Genomic DNA, 25,728 nt, shown 5'->3' on the forward strand with positions numbered 1-25,728 from the left:
ATCGACAGGTTTGGCCCGCTGGCCAATTGGCAAATACGTACTTGTAATCATTGATGAGATGTCCAGATTCCCGGAAGTGCATTTGATTCACTCCACCAGTGCCCAGGCAGCGATACCGGCTTTAGACAAAACGTTTGCTGACTATGGAATTCACTCCATAGTAAAATCAGACAATGGACCCCCTTTTGCCATGTCTGCGGAACATATGGGTTTCCAACATCGCAAATTTACACCCTTGTGGCCACAAGCAAATGGAACAGTGGAGAGATTTATGGGCAACCTAAAACGCACACTGCAAGTCTGCTCAATCACTAAGGGATCCTTCATGCAGGCCATCTTCACATTACTGAGGGATTACAGAAATACGCCACATAGCTCCACAGGGATATGTCCCTCAGCGCTCATATTTGTGCACGTGATAAGAACCACTCTGCCTCACAATCCCGACAGCTCCCCCTCTAGCAAATGTGTGTGCAGACATGGCCCGGTCAAGAGAATGCGAAAGCAAGTGCAAGATGAAGGGATATGCAGACTGCAGAAGAAGAGCAAAGCCCAGCAAGTTTCAGGTAGGACATCAAGTACTGGTACGTCAGGCACAACACTCAAAAGAAGTCCCTGCCTTCAAGCCAGAGCCAACGACGGTGACTCACGTCCAAGGGACCATGATAACAGCTGCGAGTCCCACTGGCAACGTTACCCGGAACTCTTCGTTCTTTTGAAGGTGAAGTGAATCATGAGAACCTTGATTCAACAGTCAGCGATGACTCGTCTGATGTGGACTCTGAATACGTGAAAGAGGATGTGGACGCTGATGACAGCGATAGTGATATGGTAGACATTCCCTCTGTGCAAAGCCCTTCTAGAAGGGTGGTTCGCAAGCCGTCTTGCTGGATTAAAGAAATTAACTAAAGATTTCACGTTTCTTGCTAAGAGCGGGGGAGATGTCATGTCCTCTCTCCTGTCCCCTTTCTATTACTATATGTTGTGTGGGCTGCCGCCCACGGGTTGTTGAAGGCGGGGCACCCGCCCTCGCGCCAGTTCGCACCTGAAGAATAAAGAAGCAACAACGATACCCAGTGTCTCCATGATTTATTAATGCCCGTTTTATTGCACGTGAGAATTCATTGCAGAGCTAGCACTATAAACGTAACACCCCCTGGTTTGCCCCTCCTAAATATTAATCTCTAGAGCCGCCACTGCACATCCCCAATCTCTGAGACAGAATTTGTCAATTGATTAATCTTTTATAACGCGCTGCCCTGGGCGATTCTACTGACATGTACCAAGCTAAAATAAAGCAATTTTATTTTTACCACTCCTGCCACACTAAGTCCAGGGTAACTTTTATCGTCCATCTAATATTTATGAGTCCCCAAAATGTCACTAAAATGCGTTTTAAAAAATGCACCGGCCATCCCCGGCAAACAAATCCCGCTCACGTGCTTGCTTGTGACATCTGCCCTTGTGCTGTACCTGCTGGAATTGAAGAATGTACTTATCTCGTCGGATGGGTCAAAAGATTCAAGAAGGGATACTAGTGATCATAATAACGTAGCCTACTTTCCAACCCTACTGATTTCATACATGCCAACCCTCCCGATTTAGGTGGGAGACACACAATTTTTTAGTGAAAAATATTGCTATTTTTCACCTTCTCCCGCCTAAAATAATAATTTCCCCAATGCATGCCTATGGGAAAATTGTTGTCTCCCGATTTTCTCTGTAGAAATCTCCCTCCTGTGCGCTTCAGAATGTTGGCATGTATGTGATTTAGATAGTAGGCTACTGCTTTTTAAGCAGTCCTACAGCCTAGGGATGCTACTGCTTTTTACAGTGGCAGGTTATTTATTTGACTCAAAGGCAATTAATCTGTCGGTACAGTGGGCGGGTAAGCAATACATTTGAGTTATGGGCTGAGATCAATCCACTGGCATGACAGCTACATGACTCTCTGCCCTGCACTCTTGCCGGGACATACCTTGGGTGAACCACCCGTGAAGGCAAGTGGCAGAGCGTACCACCATTCACAATTATGCATTTAAAACATTTGAGCATCTGTCCATGTTGTGCTGTTTGGGTTGTGCATTTTAGAATTCTCCAGTAGTGCCAACAATGTATGCGTTGTAATTTCCGGTGATGTCATTGTTATGCTAGGTATTATTTTTGAAACTTGAATAATCCTACATCTGTTTGGTCACAGAATGGTGGCAAGCATGACCTAGTAAACATCACACAGTTTCATTGAGTATGAAATTGTCTTAAGAGTCGATTGTTGTTTTCGTTCTCTGTAAAGGTAACCACGAGAGTGTAAATTGTGGCCCTGCCAACTAAGGAATCAAATAAGAAATCTAAGACCTTCAAAAGTTACGAGCGCGCGCATTCAGCACTCGCTTCACATGTTTCAATGTCCCCGGAAGCAACCACTTACTACTCAAACAGTATACCGCTCACACAATTGGTTTAAACCTTGTAACAGAAGTCATCTTCGTGTCAGGCAAAGCACGGCGATTTCTAGCTGTTTCGAAGCAAATGAGGGTTATGCCTGACGTTAAGCTGGCCGCTCCTGTGACGCGTCTTGGCTAGTGCGCATGCTCTGCGGCTCAATGTAGTTGCTTTCGATTTTCCACGTTCTGAACTCTTCATTCTGTGGCCCCCATAAGATACTACGGGCATCTCCTTGTACTAGTACCGCACGCAGATATGGCAGATCCCCGCGTACGGCAGATCAAGATCAAAACCGGCGTGATGAAGCGGTGAGTTTTGTGCCCTGCATTGGGCAGCCTTTTTATGTTGCGCGCCCTCTGTTCCAGAAAGCGCTGAGTCACTTAAGACTGCGTGAGTAGGGCCCGGACCCTCCCGCACTGCGGACACTGGGAATGACAGCATGTTACGGGTAGTGCTGCCGGTAGGCGTGTATTCTCTTTAAAGAAAGGCGGCTTAAGTAATATGTTTTGGGATGTTGTTCCCATGAAAGTTTATGGCAGAAAACATTTTTGGGATGTGAGAAATGTTTTGATCTGGTCATCCTATTGAGTTGTATGGGAGGCGTTTGCCTTGACTGGGGACGTGATTTCAATGAGGACAGGATTATAAATGGGATGCGAAATAGAGGGGCTATCCAACAAGGTGGCTTAGGCGAGGGCTTTCTCCTGCAAGCAATACATCGTGAGGCATAGCAATAATGTGTTTTGAGTCATTCAGCATCTCGGTGGTCTTGTTTGCATCAACTCAACAGTATAAATAACTTGTCTCACCCAGCATATAAAGTATTCAATTATTCTTAAGAGTTTCAACTCCCCTACTGGCTGCGTATTACCTTGTGGCTGATTGGAGACTGGCTTGTGTCCCTGGAATTTAGGGACCCATGTATCTTAACATTCCGAATCCTCGTCAACCATAGATTCCTGAGTTTTGAAGGGGAAACCAGCACTTTCAATTCTTGGTCATCCCTTTTTTTGTTGGCCTCCACCGAGCCCCAAGGGTGTTTACAAAGATCTTATAATCCTTGGTGGGAAAACTGCATGAAGATGGTCTGCCAGTTTACCCCCATCTGCATGTCAAGGTACGAAAGGAAGGTTGCAGGACCAAGGTTTTAATCTTCCTGTCTGCTTTTGGCTTTACAGTCACATCACCATGGCTCAGGATCTTAACCTTCGTGGGAGCCAAGCCCCTGACCTTTATGGGTTGTGTGTGTCTCCTGGAAGTCAGTTCTACGTTAATCTTCGAGCAAGCCTCTCAAATCTGTCAGCTGGTCTTCTGAAGTGGAAGCTCATTCAGGGGCTTATCTCTGCCGCTGTGTTCGTCACACATTAGACACACGTCCTCTGCAGCTGCACAACCTTCTTTGGCATTGTCATTGTATCCTGAGTTCAATGAGGTTTGAATGGAATGAGCACTCTAATGTTTTCTGGGTTCAGGTCAGATCTCCACTGCGGATGGACATCGACCGTCTCAGAGTATTCTCCTTCAAACCTCTGATGCCAGCAGTCCTCGCCATTGACGCAAGTGCCAAGGGATGGTCTCTAGGACGCTCCTTGGTCCTCGAATTGGAAGGCATCCATTGTGCGCTTTTTGCACTTCTCCCTTTAGATCAGGTCCCTGTCTGTTTGAGTTCTCCTGTACAACATGAGAGCAGTGTCCTACATTAATAGGCAGGTGGGACGGACCAGCTCGTTTGGATCAGATTTCCCTTCAGCTGAGTGCCCGAGCACGGAAGACCTTGTCTCTGGATGCCTCCCACATCAATGGGATCAGAAACATGTTGGCCGATTTCCATCAGGCTCCTTACCACCTCCAAGAAATTCTGCCTTCAGCCCTGTATCATTCCACTTGTTCACAGGGTACTTCAGCCTCCCAGAAATGCGTCATGTTTGCTTCATCTTGTTACCGCAAGCTTCCCCTGTTCTGCTCCTAAAGTCCAGAGCCGGGGGCTAGGGCTACCAGCTCTCTGACCGTCCCTTGGATAGCTAAATTAATCTACATGTTACCTCCCCTATGGTTCTCAAGAGGATTGGGTCTAGCTGGGCGCCTGCTCTTCTTATCGCTCATTTGGGTCTAGCTGGGCGCCTGCTCTTATTATCTTTCATTCCCTGACGTGAGTTTTTCCTCTCTAATTGTCCCCCCTCCCTCCTCCTAATCCAGAGGCTTCCTCCATTTCTGTCAGAGATTAACAACTGACTTTTGGAAGCCTGGATATTGAGAGGGAAGGCCTCAGAAAACGGGGGGTTTGTGCCCCTCTCTCCTTAGTGGTCCAGGATTCCTGTTGGCCCTTTACTCTCCACCCCATGCTAGATGTTAGGCTCCCCATCCGGTGTGGTGCAGTAAACATTATTTCCTTCCACTAGACTATGGCTCTGCTGATATTGGCAGGTCATTGCAGGACATTTTTCTGTTGGACGTCTCCCGCTCAGCACTCCAGGCCCAATGGGCTGCAATCCATGCTTAGTGTCATCGGCAGAACTGTCCTCAATGGAGGGGTGTGTACTATCACCAGACTGATTCATCGCTTGTTAATTGCTCGTCCTAGGATCACATCCCTGTCATGGCCATGGGACCTGCCTCTGCTGGTCTGGGTTCTGCAAGGTGCTCTATTCAAGCCTCTCCGGCTGACAGACAAGACAAGTTTAACTATGAAAACCATCTACTTAGTCGCAATAATCTCAGCCAGCTGGATCTGGGAATTGGAACTCTTCTCTACTGGAATCTGTGGCCTTAAAGTCTGTGATCATTTTTGATGTGTGTTTTTAAAAAAAAAAAAATGTTTAGGCTGAAGGTGGTCTACTCATTTTATATCTCACAAGAGTTCATTCTGCTAGGTCTTACCCCAGACGTCTCTGAAGATGATATGGCATCTTTGACATCTCTGGATGTCAGATAGGACAGGCCTTTTAAGTTTATTTCTTCAACCAGTGTTATTAGTGACTTTAGTGGGCAATGTCTGTTTCTCATGTTCAGGGTTGATCTTGGACCTTTTGGTAAACCTCATTAGTTTGGGATGTATCAAGGAAAGGAAGTGAGGACTATGTGCAATGAAGATTCGTGGTAAGCAATCAGAGCATTAATGTATGCCCAGGACTCTAGATAGAATTAAAAGTAAGTGTACTTTACTACCCCATTTTGGGGAGTAAAAAAATGGTTCTTGTTGGCAACTCTTCTTTTTAGGCAAAAAGAACTTTTATTGTAATGTTTTTATTTGTAGATAGCAATTTGATTAAAATAATACTTCTCTTCTATGTCCGCATATCAGGTTCCACTTTGCCTCTTTGTGGAAGATGCTGCTGGCAACACTGGTATGAACACATCTGTGTAGTTCAGGTGGCAGATAGATGTTTGTCGTATTGGTCTTATTTTAGAGTGAAAAAGGCATGCTGCTCATCTGGAACCATGGCCCTAGAGTCCGGTAGACCAGGAATATAGCCCTCTACAGGCCTTGCAAATTCTTAAAAATCCCACTAGACTGGCAGGGTGAGTTCCTTAATGTACATACTCGAACCAAGAGAAATTCACTTGCACCATTAATGGGTAACACAATTTTTACCTCTGGTATCTATAAATCGTTGCTTGTCACCAAAAGCACACTTCCTATTCAGTGCAATGCTGCCACCCAAAGGTTAACTATGCACAGTGAAACCTTTATTTGTCATTTACTGCAAACAATGTTTGTTTGCAGTAAATGTAAAAAAATATTTTAAACATCCCCATACTCGCCAGCAAGGTCTAGTACTCGCCCTTCAAAAAATCTCCTCGCCTATGCGAGTGGGCTAGTAGATTTTACAAGCCCTGCTATGTTTCAAACCTATTGATACTATGCATATTTAGACTTGCACATGCTTTCTCATTTTCAGTGAGATACTCTGCATGTTTAAATTTGCACATGGTTTCTATTTTCAGTGAAATAAGTGTCCTATTATGAGATGCATCATACCATGTGGTTGTTCTTTATCAGACACTGTGGAGTGACTATGATGCTGCCCCTCACCGATGGCTTTTCAGGGTATAGGAAAATCGACTGATCTGGTTTGAAAGTAGATTTGCATTATTGCCTGTTCTGTATGTGGTTCATCCCAGTCATGCATAGTAAATGATCAATTTAGAGCTTTGTGGTATTGAAAACGTCACTCAGCGACTTGGACACTAGAAATGTATGATTTATGTGTGCCGCACATATGAATACAAGGAAGGATTGCACCCTCCTTTATTTCAGTTTTTCTTGCATATTTATTAATATATATGCATGTGCTGCCTAAAATAAATTTGGGTATAATCAATAGGATGTCCTTAGGTTCACAATAGTTAGGTGATTCTATGTACATTGATAACATTATTCATGTTTGAATAGTAGACAGAAAATTAGGGGTTGGCAGGTATAATTCGAGGGAAAACAAAGCACGACAGAACACACATTTCATTAGTCTTATTTGCCACTTGCTTACAAGTTTAATCAATACCAGAACTTAATTTTCATTATTTATCTTGTCATACTTACCTAACTCACTATACTTGAGTATTAGATGATTGTCATGCATTTTAGAGCGTTCCTGGGTTAGTTCCCTGTTTTACAATAGAAACGGTTCAGTAAGCGTAAGAAAGGAGGACACAGTTTGTTTTTCAGCGTTTCTGCTCGTTTGAAGACAACAGCAGGTTTCTCTTTCAGATATTTTACAAGGTCTTTGTCCAATAATAGAAGATGCCAATGCTTCTTAAGAATAACCCGAATTCTGTAGTGGTTCCAGCAGTATTTTGTAATGAACTTGACTTTGGCTTCTGGTACATCTGAACTCTTGTCTTTCTGTTTTAACGTTTCCGTTCTGGCAATTTGCTTCACCTTTTTCTGTGCCTCCTGTATACTAGCTTGGAATGCCACCTCTGGTGGAATATTTTCTGTAGCAAATAACACTATTGTTCAAAATTAGTTTGATCCTTGGAATTTCTTCTGACCCTTATAAGTATTGCGGATTACTAAATAGTGGTGGCAGCTGGATGCGTATAGAGTCGAATTTGCTTCAGTCTGTTCTGTAAGTGCGAGTCAGTAATTTGTTACCCGATACATAAATCGTTCCAAAAAGTTAATCTCCTTCTCATCGTGAGTTCCAGTAAATGTTATTCCAAAAGTGTTGGAATATATAGATTCCATGATTATACCGTTGGTCAGTAAGTTACCAGCGTACCTCAAGGATACGAGTGTACTTAACATCCATAAAAAAATAATTTGGGAACCAAATTGTCTCCCGGTTACGTTGGACGTTCTTGGATTCAACATGATTTAGCTTTAAAGACAATAGAATATACTTTCAAGGCAAGCTGCGTCTCGGGAGGATAGCTCAGCGGCAATGTGCTTGCCTTGGAAAAAAAGCATGTTATAAAAGTAACAAGTAACCTATCATATCATTACCAACATAGAAATATGCTCTTGGAAATGTTGCAAGCAACATTGCAAAACAATAAATTTGTATCAACAAACGAAAGGCGTGGCCATGGGCACCAAATATGTGCCAGCCTTGGATAACCTTTTCATGGGCCTATTTGAAGACACAGTAGTCTACACAAATTGGAGCAATCAAGATTATGTCTCGATGTGGACTAGATATATAGACGAAATTCTATTAATTTTGATGGGAAGCCCACACCACTGGCAGAAGTTCATAACAGAATCGAATACCAACACTTTTGGAATAACATTTACTGGAACTCGCATTGAGAAGGAGAAACTTTTTTGATTTGCTGATTTATGTATCTGGGAACAAATTACTGACTCGCACTTACTGAAAACCGACTGAATAATTCGACTCTAAACGCAACCAGCTTCCACCACTATTCAGTAATACGCAATATACCTGTTGGTGAATTTATAAGGGCTAGAAGAAATTGGAGGATCAAACATTTTTGGGCAAGCATTTTTGGGAAAAGATTCCACCAAAGGGGGTATTCTAAAAGTTAGTATACAGGAGGCACAGAAAAAAGGCAAAGCAAATTGCCAGGACGGAAACGTTAAAACAGAAAGCCCAGAGTTCAGATGTGGCAGAAGCCAAAGTCCAGTTCATTACAAAATACTGCTGGAACCACTACAGAATTTGGGATATTCTTAAGCTTTGGCATCTACTATTATTGGACAAAGACCTTGAGAAATATCTGTAAGAGAAACCTACGGTTGTCTTCAAACGAGCAGAAACGCTGAAGGACAAACTGAGTCCTTCTTTCTTTCCGGCTATCGACACTGAAGAGGTCAATGACATGGCTGAACCCTTGAGACACAGGCTTTCACAAATGCAGAACATGCACAATGTGCAAATTTGCGCATGTAAATACAGATATATTTACAGAGTTGAGTGGAACAACTGTACATGAGGATTAAGGATTGTATCAACTGTAAAACATCTGTTGTATATGCCTTTAATATGTGTTTGCAATGGGGTATATATTGGCAGCACTATTAGGCCATAGGGGACATATGCTCCCTTATTTGAGTTTCGAATCGACAGCCAAGACCCTAAACTGCCTCTTGCGCAGCATTGGCAAAGGGATCACCAAATGAATAATGAGAATGAAATTAGATTCATAGGTTTGAAGAAAATATCATTAAGCAAGAGAGGGGGAAATAAGGAAAGTCTCTTAAGACAAACAGAGGCCAGGATCGTATGCAAGTTTCGAGCAACAGAGCTCGGCCTAAATGTGGATAATGAGATGTTAGTTCTTGTAAGGCATAGATCATGAATTTTCTGTCTCCAGGGAGCTAGTACGAAGTATTTGTTCTAATACAGTGAGAGGCACAAACCTTTAGTAATATTTTGGAGGGATCAACAAAGCAGGACCTTTAGCTATATAAGCAGCCTGCTGTAGATCGGGTAGATCGGGATTGGACACATGAAATGATGCATATGTTTAGTGACCCATTCCTGAGAACAGTAATTAAGACTCCATGCTTGCAAGTAGGTTGTTCTATATCAGGAGTGACTGGTATATCTGATACAGATATGGTATTCTAGAGTATATTTAAAAAAAAAAAAAAAAAAGGGGGGGGACTGAGTCATATTCCAAATCTATCAAACGCATTAGTTGCGTTTTAAAACATAGATGGCTTTTGATTAATAAGCGGTAAGGGGGGAGCACACATATTGAACAATATTGAAATAATTTTTCAAAGAATACATTTATAAATATTCCGGAAGAGATCTGGGAAATGGGCTGTGACCATGTGAAAGGTAAACAGGCATACACTGTGATAATATTAATTGCCACAGGTGATGCAGCGCATAATGCAGAGGAGGCGTGGTGACAATCCATTCGCCAGTATTTAGAGATTTCCAAACTGGCCACTGCGTCTTCAGAACGGGACGCAATCTCGAGGGGATTGAACTGGATACCAAAGGCAAGCAAACATAACTTTGCAATGTCCTTCTCTTTAATGCCAGAATTAATCTCTTGACAAACTAATTTGCTTGCATTTTGGGAATGTTGAAGGAGTAATAACTCATACCACAAAGCTTGTTGAAATAGGTGGGGGTGGGGATCACAACCCTAAAGAGCGTTATTATAATTTTGGTTAAGGCAACGAAACGTTACATGAAATTGTGATCCGGGTAATAGATGACTATAGAGGGACGTGATTTAACACAGATGAGATTAATTCAGAATTGTTTTGCTATCCAACATTGATTGGACAAACTTTCTGATCATATGGTAGGTAACGATACTCTAATTGTATTATAAACCAGTTTCTATTTTAGAAACTGGGAACTAACCCAGGAATGCTCTAAAACTCATGACAATCATCTACTACTCATAGTGAGTTGTGTGACTTATGACACAAGATAAATGATGAAAATTAAGTACTGGTATCTTTGAAGATTAAACTTGGAAGCGAGTGGCAAATATGACTAATGCAATGTGTGTTCTGTCCTACTTTGTTTTCCCTCTAATCCTACCTTTTGCCATCCCCAAATGTTCTGTCTAGTATTCAAACATGGATAACTCTATCAATGTACATCGAATCACCTAACTATTGTGATTGAGGATTAGTCTGGTTTTGAAAAAAGCCGAAACACGTGTTAATCTAAGGGCATCCTATTGATTATACTAGTAAAATTATCAATACCTCGCCTTGCTGGAAAATTCCTGATGGTAGGTTTCTGCTCCTTAAGAGCAGCCCGGACCCGATGACTTATGGACACTTGACTTTTGTTTGCCTCCCTTGGATAGTGGTCTTTCCACAGCTGTCTGGGTTTGAAAGTCTTACTCCTAGGCAATTACCTGTTCTCATTTTGTTCAGATCAACGGCCGGCCCACTCTCACCAAGGCCCAGTGAAACAAGGCTGACTCCTGTCCTAGCCTGTCCTCAGCCTTACTCGCCGTTCGCCTGGACACTATGCCCTTTTTCACCTCGCACTAATCCCTGCTTGTGGTTACACAGCTGACTCTCCTCCTCGTGAACCTATGGACTAGCGCTCTCATCATCCTGAAAGTAAGACTGGCAACATAATCAACTATTTTGGCACTTCCAAATGCTATGCTTATTCCCACAAGCTTGATACCTAGTATAGCTATATAAGCTGTTCACTCTGTGCCTACTGCCCTACAAGCATTTATCTTGCCTGTTGAACTTGCTGATATACTATCTATCCTGATGTTGGTAATGCCTTTACTATGCTAATATAATCACAAACACCACTTGAAAAGCTGTAGCAACATAGCAACCTGCTCCTTGCACATTTCTGTAGTAAGTCTGCACATCTATTACAAGCGTCCTGACTTTAATCAACTGAGCCGACTACATATTTGAGCCCCTAGTCGCTACCTATTCGCGGTTGCTTACCACCAAGTGATCGCACCATTTCAGCGCCTATTTGCTTGCATTGCCTATGTCTGTTCTCATTGCCGCCCAGCCCATACCTTCGCATTGCATGACCACGGCACTGCTTTCATTTGCGGCTCTGTTCGCCTGTGCTTGCCTTGAAACTACTATGCTGTCAACCCCATGTTCGCTTTGGAAATAATTGAGCTCTTGCTCAGAACCGCAACTTGGACCCTCTTGTTAGCTCCATGATATATGCTACTCTGCCTGCCTGATACGCTCATTGTGTATTCCCAATTTTGCTGTGCCACACTTTGATCTATGCCTGCATATGTTGCACCACTCCGCGTAAGACATGTCCTCATGATCTAAGCTAATTCCAGGGTACATGCCTTACTCTGCCGTGCCTTTCAGCTTGGCATTTACCTGATCTGACAATACTTGCTGCCAACACTAGAATGTCTTCTCTGCCTGAATTGTTGCACTGTTACAATTACACCACGCCTCTTGCATTCTGCATTGTTCCCTGCCTAACATGCTAATGTATATGCAAGCTTTGCTATTTGCTTTGCCTGAGTACCCTGATCTGATGCACCCCCACTGTTTGACTCTGAATAAGTAGACTTAACCTGTCTTAAACCCCTTAGCCTTGCTCCCACCACTGCTGTCATTGTACTTACTGCCTCGATGTGTTCCATGTACCTGCCTACACCTGTCTAGCATATACCCCCAGCTGCTACCGCACGGCATTTATTTGTACTCCAATCTAGGCACTACCTCATTGTATCCTAGCCCAAGTGTGTACCAGATTCGCATTGCGCAGCCGTGCGTCCAGACCATGATCTCCTGGCTCACTCTCACCATGTTCCCTTTCTGCATCATACCAGACAATGTACTCTGTACCAGCAATACCTTCATAACCGTCAACAACGGCTTAGCCAATCTAGGTTGCCCCAGGCACTACCCGATCCCCTGCCCCACGCCCTTCTTACCCTCCCAGCCGCCTTTTCCACCTAATCACCACTCTCACCTCACCTCCATAGACAACCGCTCCCCTGCCAATACCACCCTTAACAAAGCTCCCAATCACAGTACACTTAGTGTTCCATGTCTATCGGTGCCCCCCGCACAAAAATCTCCAGAACCCCTACGCTCTACCAACCCTGACATCTCTGCCCGCAACAACAGACTAAGCACTAGGCTGCCCCCTACAAACAGCATCCACCCTGCCAAACTCAATACCAAAGCCAAAAAGAAATTAAAGACCCCTAATGAGCCCGTCTCACTCCCCCTAAAAGGAGCCTTACTCAATACCAGATCCCTGCCCGCTCACCCCACAGAAATTGCTGACACCATTCTAACATATGATCTTGACTTCCTTGCCCTAACGGAAACATGGCTACACGAGGCCTCAGGACCACACTTATCGTTAGCCATTCCTACCAACTACTCCATCCTCAGAGCCGACAGACCCAATGGTAAAGGAGGAGGCGTAGCGTTCATCTCAAAATCGCCACTAGGCTGTAGATTGGTATCCACCATTTCACTTAAATCCTGCGAGTTAATCACAATCAAGGTACAAACTTCCCCCACAAGTACGATCACACTACACCTTATATACAGACCCCCAGGCCCTCCAGGAACTTTTGAAGAAGACATTACAGCGCTCATCACTGAGAATTCCAAGCCATTAGCACAAACTATCATCCTCGGCGACTTCAATCTGGGATATGACGACCCCAAGGACGCAACAGCCGCATCCTTAGCAAACGCCCTCACTGAGCACGGTTTCGCCCAACTTAGTATCTCTCCGACCCACCAGAAAGGCAGAATTCTCGACTGGGTAGCAACTCTTAATTGCAACACCACCTGCAAGGCCCCCCAACCTCTTACATGGACAGATCACTACCTTATCCCACTTGAAATTCACACCAACCGGGCTACGCCTAAGAAACGCTCCCTGGCTCCAGCCTGCCCAACCAGAAATAAGCGTAACATTACCCCCGAAGCCTTACTACCTCTGGTCCTACCCACCCTTAACGCTCTACCGGACAAGGCTGACCTTAACCTACTAGTTGACACCTTCAACAATTCCATGGCTACCGCCATTGATACCATTGCCCCTTTTGAAACTACGCAAAAGCAAACCAATTAACCACCTGAACTCGTGGTACACTCCCGAACTCAAACTACTCGGGAAGAAGAAAGCTAAACTAGAACTACTATGGAAAACCAACCCATCACCTGAAAACAAATCCAATCTCAAAAACATCTCCACGCTATACAAAAGAGAGATAATTCGTACCAAAAAAGATGCCTATAACGTCAGGATTGACCAGGCAGGCTCCTCCACCAAAGAATTATTTAAAATTCTAAAGGAGCTAGAAAACCCCAATCCCCCTCCAGACAACTGCTCAAAAGATAAACCCTGGTGCACCAGCATCCAGAATGCCCTCAACAATAAAATCACAGGGCTCCAGACCAAAATTGAGAACAAACGTCAACAACTCCTCAGCAACAAAACCACCAACCCCAGTTTAAGCCCACCAACACCCAACAAAGCCAACATAGACTTCTCCTTTAAGAAAGTGACTATCCTGGAAGTCCAAAAAATCATTACTTCCCTAAAACCCTCTAATTGCAAAGGGGACAGCTGCCCTGCCCAAATAATAAAAGACGCTGCCAGAGACCTCTCCCCTTTTATCACCAAGCTAATCAACCTCTCATTCGAAAACAATTCTGTCCCCAACAACCTAAAACAATCCTGGGTACTCCCTCTCCTAAAAAAACAATCCCTAGACCCAGCCATACCAACTAATTATAGACCAATCACCACTGTCCCTTTTCTGTTAAAAATCTTGGATAGAGTCGCCTATATCCAGATTCAGGAGTACCTGGAATCTAACCAACTGCTAGGTATGCGTCAATCTGGCTTCAGACCTCAACATGGAACTGAAACCGCTCTGGTTGACCTCAAAAGTCAGATTGATGAAATCAAAGACAAAGGCAATGCAGCAATCCTACTTCTCTTAGATCTCTCAGCGGCCTTCGACTTAGTCGACCACGAAATACTATGCAACCACCTATCTATCGCAGCCCACTTCTCCTCCTCTGCCTCTGCATGGATACAATCCTTCCTAGCAAATAGAACCATGCGAGTTTTCTCCACCACAGCTGCTGCTGACCCGATCCCCATCACCTGCGGAGTCCCACAAGGCTCCTGTGTCTCCCCCACCTTGTATAATATATTTACAAAGCCTCTATTTGACATATTGGACCATCTGGGTGTCACCTACACCAACTACGCAGATGACACCCAGATTCTCCTCACCATCTCAGGCAACTACAATGCGGACGTCATCCGGATCAACGAAATCTTCTCCATCATTCAGGCATGGATGGCCACCCACGGCCTCTGCCTGAATGATGAGAAGACGGAGCTTCTTCTGGTCGGCTCTCCCAATAACCTGTCCAAACTCAGTCCCAACTACAAGAACATTATCATAGACGGTAACACCATCCCTATTGCTAAAAGTGTGAAAACCTTAGGCTTCCACCTTGATGCCAACACCAACCTCGTCAAACAAATCAACTCAACCGCCTCGGCCACTGCCTATACGGGTAAACTAATCAGGGCTAGCAGACCCTTTCTATCCCCCGACAGCTGCCTCACTCTGGCCAGAGCACTCATTCAATCCAAACTAGACTATTGCAACAGCTTGTACCTTGGAGCCAACCAAACCGTAACTAACAAACTCCAGGTTCTCCAGAACAATGCTCTACGCGCAGCACTCAACATCCCAAGGCGTGAGCACATCTCCACAACCAGGAAAGCGTGCAAATGGCTCTCCATACAGCAAAAAATTGACCTCAAAACTATCTGCCTCACGTACAAGGCCTTAAACAATTTAGCCCCACCGTACCTCTCCAACAAATTCACCTTAAAACCTACATCTAGAACCACTAGATCTTCCAACTCCTTATGCCTGTTAGTGCCCAGATTTGCCTTAAAAAGAGCAGGAGGCACTAGCTTCACTGTGCTAGCCTCCCAACTTTGGAACACCCTACCACTCATAATTAAAACCACGGAATCCTTCCCGATCTTTAGGAAACTTGTTATTGGCTGGTTACTGAACAATGAGTAGCATTTACCCCCACCTCTAATAAGCTAGCAGCCGCAACCATACTTGTATTATATGTAAATTGTTGTATGTAAACCATTGCTTTGTAATTATTGTACTTTGTAAATGTAATGTATATGTTATGCCTGTAACCGCCTTCCTAAGCTCCCTTCTACCCACGGGTCCGGAGCGCTCTACAAATAAATAAAACAAACAAACAAACGTAGTTTGCATTGTTTATCCAGAAATGCATATTAGTACCCAGTGAGGGGGGTGTGACGGCCACCATTTTTCCCTCGCCTGGAATCGGCTAAGTGTGCTCCGCTGTGCTCTTCTTTCTTTTTTTTTTCCACATATTTAGAACCCCCCCCCCCTATCCACTTGCCTTGTGTTTCCTTCTTCCTCGCTGGTGCCGGGAACGGTACTGGTCCCAGACTCATCCGACTCCCGAATTGCACCTGGAATGGGAGAAGGGCCTACCTGTAGTCTTTCTTCCCCTGCCCCCTCCTCCGCCACCCCCGGATCGATGGCGGCCATCTTTTTTGCTGTTTTTACCCTCAAGTTGAGGCCGTTTTCACAACTCGAAAAAAATACACTATTAGCACTCTGGTACAACATGCCAGGGTATTAATAGCAATATAACGCGAGAAGGGGGCATTACCGGTGCTTCGCTCGGGCTTCTTGCCCCAGGGCATTTCCTCACCGTTAATGCCCCCTTCTCGCGTTATATTGCTTAATTATCAGTGATCCCTGGAAATCTTCAATGCTGTCTGGGTGTAAAATACAGCAGTACATTATTCTATACATTCATAGTCTGGTTCCATTGTTCTCTCCTGTATGCAGATTCAACACCAACGCTAATCCCCAGGTGTTTGTCCCATCTCCTGGTGCTTATACAGGCAAGTGAGAACTGGTAAGCACCAGATAGGTTGTTATTTTATGGGTTCTGTGCTGCTGCAGTGGCGACACTAGGACTAGGTCCTGATAACAGGAGGCTCTCCTGATCGCAGTACCCTGCACTTTCAGTCATAGAGTGCATTAGAAGTTAATTCTTTTGATGCATAACCTTTCAATGTACATTCCTTAATGGGTTAGGTTGAAAAATTCTAGTGCATTGTGACGGAGTTACGTATATGCAGTGTAAGAGAGTTCAAGATTTGCAGCACTTGGTTACAGATTGGGCTCCGTGCTCTGCTTTTGTGTATCGCCAAATATGCACCCTGTATTTCCTATTTGTTTTGGTTGATTCATGCTGAAGACAGACTCTGATCACAACGTATGTCTGTTGACTGCTTGCCAAACCTAGCAGTGCTGCTCTGATTTTAAAGTCCACTTGACCACGTACAGTGTATCACACACCCTATTAACTTCCAGCTTTCTGTAGATGGTGGCCAGGAGAAGTATTGCTTCTTTTTTTGCCCACTGTGAGTCTCACTAGGGTGTGCAGTGATTGTGTGCTGGGCAAGGTGGGACGTTTTCAGTGTGCTACTGCAGGTGTGCAATGTTGGTCTTAAAATATGCAGTGTGTGACGCTGTGCATGTAACTAGCTAAAGCTCTGTGCAATAATTTTTAATGTTGCTTAGGATGGTGACCTTCAGAGTAATTGTGCATATGAAAGGTGTGGCAGAGGTGTCGGGGAAATACACTTGAATTCAATTAATGGCTGAGGGCTTACTTGGGTGTGGGCAAAATTCGTTCAGACTAGCCTTATTCTGCCCCTTTACACTCGGAGCATATGAAACGTATTGGTGGGCTTGTAGGGTACATCTGAGGCGGTTGAGGGGATGGTTTGCACTCAAGGTATTTTCTCTCATGCCCTGCACACCCTGAACCAATCCATGTAAACATATAACTCGTTTTTAGTGCCACATGACGAGCCTCTTTAAGTTAATGAGGGCTACAAAAACTGGTGGTAAAATAAATTGGTGCTAGAAGCCCAGTGCTGTGCCAGCAAAAGTGTCTTAAATTTGTAACACTACAAATGTTGACGAAATCTAGATCCGTTGCACCTTATAATAGTCAATAAATTAGTTAGAATAGCTGAATAAAAACTTGACATAATACCCAAATTAAACTCCCGCTAATTTAGTAATTTCCTTTTTATAAGCAAAATGTTATTTTGCAAGTAAAATAATCTAATGTTAAGGGTTGTATCCACGAATACCCGTGTAATGAAGTGAAAGGGTTTTGTTTTTCAAACTATCACATCCACAATAAAATTAGAAGAGAGCCATGCCACATAGTTCCATCTTGAGAATCCGGTCAGCTTCAAGGAAAAGCATCCTAACAGTTAGTTACCGCCACTGGCAGGGTGAATAAATCCTGACCCGGACACAAGGCTGTACCACAGGGCCTGAAGGAATGTAAAACCTAGCTGTCAGCAAGATGTACAGATGCATGTTTTGCTTTTGGCAAAAAAGGAAAGGGGAGCCCTGTGTTTTGCTTCCCCCTTCCGCCCTCTCCGCCTCCCACTGGCAGTATTAGAAGTGTTGCAGCATTATGGGCTCACTCTTAAGGTAGAAACATGTCAAATGTATCCCCATGAAATAGTCTCGCACTGTTGGGTGGACTGAAGCCTAAGAACAACTTGGTGGAGTTGCATCATCTTAATTTCTTTAAATATTAGGCCTGTTTGAGTACCATAGATTTTCATCGATGGTAGAGCCATTCCACAAGTTATTAAGCAAAGTGACCCCCTGTGAGTGGATGGATGAACGGGAACCAGCCTTTCACTAGCCAAGCAGAAAATAAGAAGCCCCTCTCCTTTCTTACTCACTTTGACACCGCTAAACCTTCTGTTGTGGTCGTTGTTGCCAATTCGAATGGGCTGGGAGCTGTCTTCTACCAAAGGGACTGCTGCGGGAAACAGTCTGTGGCCTTTGCCTCACAGGCTTTTTCCAAACCTGAAAAAAATGATTCTAGCAAAGAACGTGCAGCGCTTGCGTGTCGCGGGAAACAGCATTTTGAGCAATTTCTGTGCGGTGCCCAGTTTGAATTGGATCACAAATCGTTTAAGTACTAAGAGTGGGAGGGGCATGCAAAGGGTTCCCAAGCGTTGTTATGATAGCTTTGATACTAAAGGTACAACTTAAGTGCAGGAAGACCAATGTTGTGGCGGAGTGTGTCTTCAGGTTTCCCTTGGATGTAACTCGGGATGAGCGAAGTGAATTAGAACTCAATGAGTGGAAATTACATGAATGTTCTCTTGTGCAAGAGGCCATCGCGAAGAATGGGTAAAGTTGGAAGAGGATGTTCAAGCTTTAAAGGCCATCGGGATTAAAATAAAAGGTTAGCATATGACATGAGGGTTTAGGCAAAAATAGTGGATGAACGTAGTTTAAAAAAAAAGATTTTGTGTTTTGAGCTTATAAAAATAAGCATTTCACAAACATTACAGAATAAGATAATACAAAATATATTTCAGAAAAAAAATCCACTTCCTTGATATTAAATAAAACATCAGCAAAGTTCATCTGATCATCACATTGTTACAAAACGACACACAGAAAAGCGTACAATGCCACAATCAATTTGACCCGGTTTCCCCACGAGTCTGATCCAAAACATCTCAAAGTTCCAGCAAGCCCAAGTATCGCAGTCTCGCCTCTCCAAAGTCTAGACAACGCTCATACAGAGCGCACATATGCCAGCTGGCGGAAGCCGGCCAGACACGGAGAAGACCCACATGAAAAGGCCCTGTTTGCATTCTGTTCGCAGAAGCCTGCAGCAGTCCCTTATGTCCCCCACCAAGTATGTCCCTCATTCTGACCTAGTCACAAGTGTGAGGCCCAGCGCTTTTCCGCCTCGGCACGAGTGCCTGCAGGCATCCACTATGTCCCACCCTGCTACTTGTCTCTGGCCCGTAATGCCCAAACTATGGTGACCTACTGCACACGTTCCACGGCGTCACCCAGAAGGCTACCCACCTTCAAATTGGATCTACTTTCCGACCACCTGGCAACAGTCTGATGCTAACTTCTCAACTTGACCTATGGCAATACGCCTGATTGGAAGGTGAGTCTTCATTACGTCACCTATTGCTATTTACCGGCACCTCTATAGTATTGAGAAGACAAGAATTTAGGTTAATATTCTTTTTTGTGCAACACTGCCCATTGTTGTTGTGCATTCCGCCCAACCTATCGATTGCATGCACCCCTTTACATTTGTATTGATTTGCTGCCCAGTATGACCTCCAAGCTTGTTACACCGTGCCACACTAGCCTTTCCTTCCAACTTACTGTTGTAGCCTGTAATATTTGTTAGGGGGTCATCGCGATCATCGAATATCTTCCTCCCTCATGGGTCAACCAATTGTATGCTTAGTTACCACTGCTGACAATTGGTTACCATTGTTGACAATTGGTAACGTAGTGTGCTGCATTATCCATGCTAACTTGTAAAATACTGTCGCCTTATCCTTGCTAATTTGAATTGTATTACGCTTCTATATCCATGTCCTGATTATCACAGACGCTAATTCGAAATATACTATAGAGCAAATTGGTTAACGCCACGGTACCCTCATTTCAACTGTGCACTCCCAAACACAGTACGCTAGACAGATTGTTATACTAATGTGCACTATGCCCCATACTAAATAAGTAATGTATTGTATTTTTACGCTGCCTCTTGACAAAATGAAATGCTAGATTGAATAACTCCTAACCATGCGCCTAGTAATGTGTAGTGGATCACTCTTATAAGTGGCCATCGTTGTTATAAGTGCCCTAGGACTACCTTAGCCACACTCCTACAGAGAATTCGACATGTTAGGCTGGTTACTCGCTACTGTGTTCCCATTCTGTGTTGTACAAAACTATCTCCCTTGTACAGGCAGCCCCTTCATCAGATGTAGAAATGGCCTCACCAGTCTGGGATGCTACCAGCATCATCCCTTCCCCTGCCCCACCCCATTCCTACCCTCCACCTCACCGTTTCCACCCATCAGGACTATGCCCACACCCTTGGTGCTACAAAAAGCCCTAATAATCCAGAGCCCACTACCATTCCACGCATGACGGCTCTCAAACACATATTAAAAACTATGGACAACTCTCATACTTATCCTATTCATGGCAACTCTAAACTGTACCGTCTAAGATCACGTACCCAAGCATGCACTCACCACAATAACTCTGCCATATCTTCAGTCTAAGCCTAAACCGTACCTTCACAATAAACATCGCAAGACACCAGAAGTAGTGATCTCCAAATTATCTTCCAGCGCCCCTGACACACAGATTCCGACCACCTCTACTGCACCCGAAATTGAGTCTCCAGCTAATTTTTAAGTGTCCTTATTCATGCCCGGTCACTAGGAGCCCACACCATTGAGATGCATGACCTCATTATTGAACAACAATTGGACCTCCTAGTAGTCACAGAATCCTGGCTTCACCAAGCATCTATACCGCTCTTAGCTCTCGTCATTCCACAAGATTATAGCATCCTTAGGAAGGACAGATGGGGGGCTTAGCCTTTATAGCTAAGTATAACCTACAATTAAGATCATGCCCCTCGAAGACATAGAAGGCTACAAATTCCTCCTAGTCAAATTCGCAACTAATAAGAAATCTACTGTCTACTTTGTGGTGATCTACAGATCGCCCAATACCAGTACCCATCCATAGATCTACCTCTGCTATTAGCCCTGCTCATTAAACCACATACTAAATACATTATCCTTGGTGACTTGATTCTAGGCTTCAATGACCATCAAGACCACAAAGCAGAAGCCCTCCACAAAGCACTTAAAGATATGAATTTCACACAAGCTGGGAATGCCACTACCGACATTAAGGGCAGAACGCTGGACTGGATACTCTCACTAAACACTATGCTAACTATTGAGTCAATCACACCCCTTCATTGGACGGACCACTACAGGATAAACTTCACCCTTACTTGCAACGAGATATGCCCTACCAAGACAATGGATACTTATGAAACCAGAAACATTTGCAAGCTTACAGCTGAGAGTTTAGAGCCTATCCTCAGCAAAGCTTTAGCAATTAACTTGGTCTCTAGCGACAACATATGCCTCCTTGCAGACACTTATCACAAGTGCCTCACCTCCACTATCGATTCGGTAGCACCTCTAACAACTAAAACGCGATGTGCTGATAAAAGATTGTGCTTCAGGTTCAACAACGAGTTAGTATCGCTAAGGCGAATTAAACAATCTCTTGAACACACCCACAACAAATGTCCTACTACAGACTCCGCTATTGCCTTCAAAGCTGCAAATAAAACCTACAAAGTGGCAATTATTACTCAAAAGCGAATGCCTAAAACACTTGCATTAGTTATGCCTCATCAGACTCAAATTTCCATTCTCAGAGAAATGGAAAACCCTACCCCAACGACCGCCCCAGCAATCTCTAGCAAAGAATGGTGCACCACTATTCAAGATGCCTTAGCCTCCAAAATCACCTTGCTACAAAATAAAATAATCACTAAAAGTAAAATACTAGCTGAAAAAAATGTCCCGGATAACACTCTCATAAAATCCAATGATAATGCTAACCTTCTATTCCAAGAAATGGTGACAAAATACCATCACCAAACTAAAAGCCTCTAACTGTAAAGGGGATAAATTCCCAGCCCACTTAGTTTAACTATGTGCTTCCACACTCACCCCTACTATAACCAATTTTGTCAATGCTTCCTTTAACACTAACATGGTCACGGCCAGCATTAAAGAAGCTTGGGTCACCCTGCTTTAAAAAAAAAAAAAAAAAACCTTTGACCCGACTGTACCCAAGAAGTACCGACCAATAACCACGGTCCGTACTTGCTAAGATCATTGATAAAATAGCTTATTCACACATCCAAGCCCATCTCGCACAAAACTAGCTACTTGGAGCTAGACAATCTGGATTTAGGCCCAACCATAGCATGGAAATTGCACTTCTTTGATTCCAGATGGACACCATTAGGGACTTGGGGGAAACTCTTCATTCTACTGCTGTTAGACCTTTTCTGCAGCATTCGACCTTGTGGATCATGACAAACTATGTACTACCCTAGCTAATAATTTTACTTTCTCTAAAAATGCCACCCTTTGGGTGAAATCCTTCCTAGCCGAACGCACGTTGTCTCCATCGGTAAAGAAGCTGCCGATCCCATACCAGTCCCCATCGGGGTACCTCAAGGGTCATGTCTCTCACCGACCCTCTATAATGCATATATGAAGCTTCTCTTTTCTGCATTAGATGTTGTCTATACCAATTTTGCAGATGACACCCAGATCCTCATACCAATCTCAGGGAACTATGACCAGGACACATTGACCATCAACAATTGACCATCAACAAAATGTACGCTATAATCCAAAACTGGATGGCTTTGAACATCCTTGGCCTTAACGATGAGAAGACAGAGATTATCATTGTGGGATCCCAAACCAAAATAGGTGCCCTCCATTCAGACTACTCATCAATTAACATCGATGGCACGCTGATTCCAGTACTTAAACAAATAAAAACTCTAGGAGTGTACCTAGATGCCAATCTTACCATGGCTAAACACATAAGTGCACTCTCGTAATCTACATCATATACATCAAAATGAATTGCTCTAAGCCGCCAGTTCCTCACATCTACAAATTGCATTACTTTAGCTAGGGCCCTGATACTGTCAAAGTTACCAGGGACGTCCAACTCGAATCTAAGTAAATTACAATGAATGCAAAACCAAGCATTACCGGCTGCCCTAGGAATAAAAAAAAGTGTCAGACCATATCTCTAATATTAGGAGGAAGACCCACAGGCTACCCATTAAGGAGAGAATAATCTTTAAAACATGTCATCCACAAATGCATCCCACAAATGCACCGATCTACATGAATAAAAAAGAATCCATCGGAACGCTTAGATCCAACAATAATTTGCTCCTTGTGGTTCCTCGCTACAAAAGTTATTGGAGCAGGGGGTAGCAGCTTGCAAGTTATGGCCCCCAACACTGGAACTCCCTCCCACTAAACATTAAAAATTAGGAATCCTTCCATGGCTTCATAAAACCTCTAAAAACCTGGTTATTTAACCAATTTTAACAAACTGACACAATGACATAACTTCAGCCAGCTTCTTTAGGTCTAGAAAGACGTCCACCCAACGTAGGCTCATTCCTGAACATGTAAATATTTTATGACTTCTGTGGTGTTTCATCCTATGTACCAAAACAATCTATGCAATTATGCCGGAACAGAAATCTTGCCTAGAGCTCGATCCCTGCTGCAGTCCCTTCTGAGTTCTTGTGTTCAGTCTCCAGGACAAGGAATGCACAGACCGGGTATTTGGCTGCAGTCCCTGAAGTTCTCCTGCTGCACATCTTCTTCATTGCTGAGGTACTGTGTTGGCTTGGGTATATACTTACCTTAAGCCTGTTGGGATTTCTGTGTAGTCCTGGGGTGTTTTCTGTGATTGGGAGGTCCCTCATCCAGTGCACCCAGTCCCACTGCTAGAATCCTGCTGGGGTGTCTTCTGTGAAGCCCCTGGTCCCTCTTCTAACCCTGGAAGTAAAGTACTCACCTGTTTGCCAGTCTGAACAAGAGTAACACAGCAACCCCATACGCGTGTTTCAGCCTAGTTGGGCATCATCAGTGAGGTGAAGCTGTGTCTCTCTAAGAGCAGTGAGCAAGGGGTCCACGTCTGGAGTCACCTGGTAACTTGGGGTGAGACCCAAAGTTACTTGGTATGCAAAACAAGGGGGGTTCTGGTAAACTCTCTATTAGCATGAACACAGCCCATTGACTTGTTCTTGGGTGGATGGACCCTGGGAGAGTCTCAACCAAGTCTTTAGCTCATTGTTCTTTTCACAGAGAAGAAATATCCTCACATATCAGTCTTTGTCGTCCAGCACCAAAATGCTAGGCAAGTCTCCTCTGAACAAGAGTACCACAGCAACCCCATACGCGTGTTTCAGCCTAGTTGGGCATCATCGACCCTATTGCATTCGAACCTTTTGTATTCAAACCTTTAACCGGACACCATCTATAGCCCTATGGAAAGATGGCAAAGAATCTTTGGCGCATTCCAGTATACAACCAAGTTCCCAAATCGGGAACTCACGTTCCCTGCACACTATCGTTTGTCTGGAATACCAGACCAGTAATTCATATTTACAATTCACGATATTTCAGAATATATATATATATATATATATATCTCCATCTTACTGAATGTAAATATTGTATATAATCTTTTCCCAGAAATTGAATTGCCCCTGATGAAGAGTGTGTAATACTCGCTTAAAGCGATTTTGAAATCATCTTAATTTTATTCATGATGATGTAGTCGATGAGGGCCCAACGTGTTTCGAGTATTACACACTCTTCATCAGGGGCAATTCATTTTCTGGGAAAAGATTATATACAATATTTACATTCAGTAAGATGGATATATAAATATATATATATTCTGAAATATCGTGAATTGTAAATATGAATTACTGGTCTGGTATTCCAGCCAAATGATGGTGTGCAGGGGACGTTAGTTCCCGATTTGGGAACTTGTTTGTTTTCTCTGTATTTAGCGCAACCTAGGTGTCAAGGTTGCCTCGCTCTCCTCTGCACCTCAAACTTATTCCTGAATTAGTAACTTATTTGACAAATATTGTCTTCATTACTTTAAATCTCTGATAATAGGGTGTGCTTTTACTGTCCACATTTCTCTTTGCACATTCCAGTATACATTCACAAACAGGATCTCGTCTGCCCTGCCAGAAAATGTCACGCATATAGCCAGATCATTGCATGAAGACTTCACCTTATGGTGACTGCAAGCCAACTTCAGGTCAATTGCGATGGCCAGGCCACCCCGTACCCCCAAGGTCTATCCTGTGCTGCCTCTAGTAGCACCTTTGCATACGTATGGGAGCCCTCTAGCTCAAAAGGGATCATGGCCAGAGATTCCTGTATTAGAAGTATACTAACATTTCTCTCACAACTTTCTAGCTCCCTAGTCCGGGTCGTGTAACCACACACATTCCATGCAACAGTTAGAACCCCATCCTAAAGGACGCTTTTGGAAGATCGAAATTTTGCCAACATTTCATCTGCCACATCTAACCAAGACCAGTCCTCCAAAAATTAGTTTACTGCTCCACCCAAAGTATTGGTGTTCAAGGATGAAGCATTCGCAATGCAAGCGGATATTATGGGAGACAAAAAGTCAGAACTTGCTAATGGTGAGTGCAGTTGAAATTTCTTGCAAAACTATTTGCGCAATCCAATTTAGATGTAAAATGGCATACAGACCTTTTGACCCCACCCCTTGTGTCATCCGAGCGCAATGCATGTAGAATTGGGATAGCCT

At 43.8% G+C, this 25,728-nt stretch overlaps 1 protein-coding gene across 1 annotated transcript in view; it reads left to right on the forward strand.

Moving 5' to 3' along the window:
- Window positions 1–2,580: 2,580 nt before the first annotated feature.
- TBCA (tubulin folding cofactor A) overlaps window positions 2,581–25,728 on the forward strand; it is a 533,913-nt gene continuing 510,765 nt past the window's right edge. The window contains exon 1 of the mRNA XM_069627425.1: window positions 2,581–2,753. Coding sequence (XP_069483526.1) covers window positions 2,701–2,753 — 53 coding nt within the window. The 5' untranslated portion in view covers window positions 2,581–2,700. The remainder of the gene's footprint in view (window positions 2,754–25,728) is intronic.

This window comes from Ambystoma mexicanum, chromosome 6p (genome assembly GCF_040938575.1).
Source record: "Ambystoma mexicanum isolate Mex_15411 chromosome 6p, UKY_AmexF1_1, whole genome shotgun sequence".
NCBI classification, from domain to species: domain Eukaryota; kingdom Metazoa; phylum Chordata; class Amphibia; order Caudata; family Ambystomatidae; genus Ambystoma; species Ambystoma mexicanum.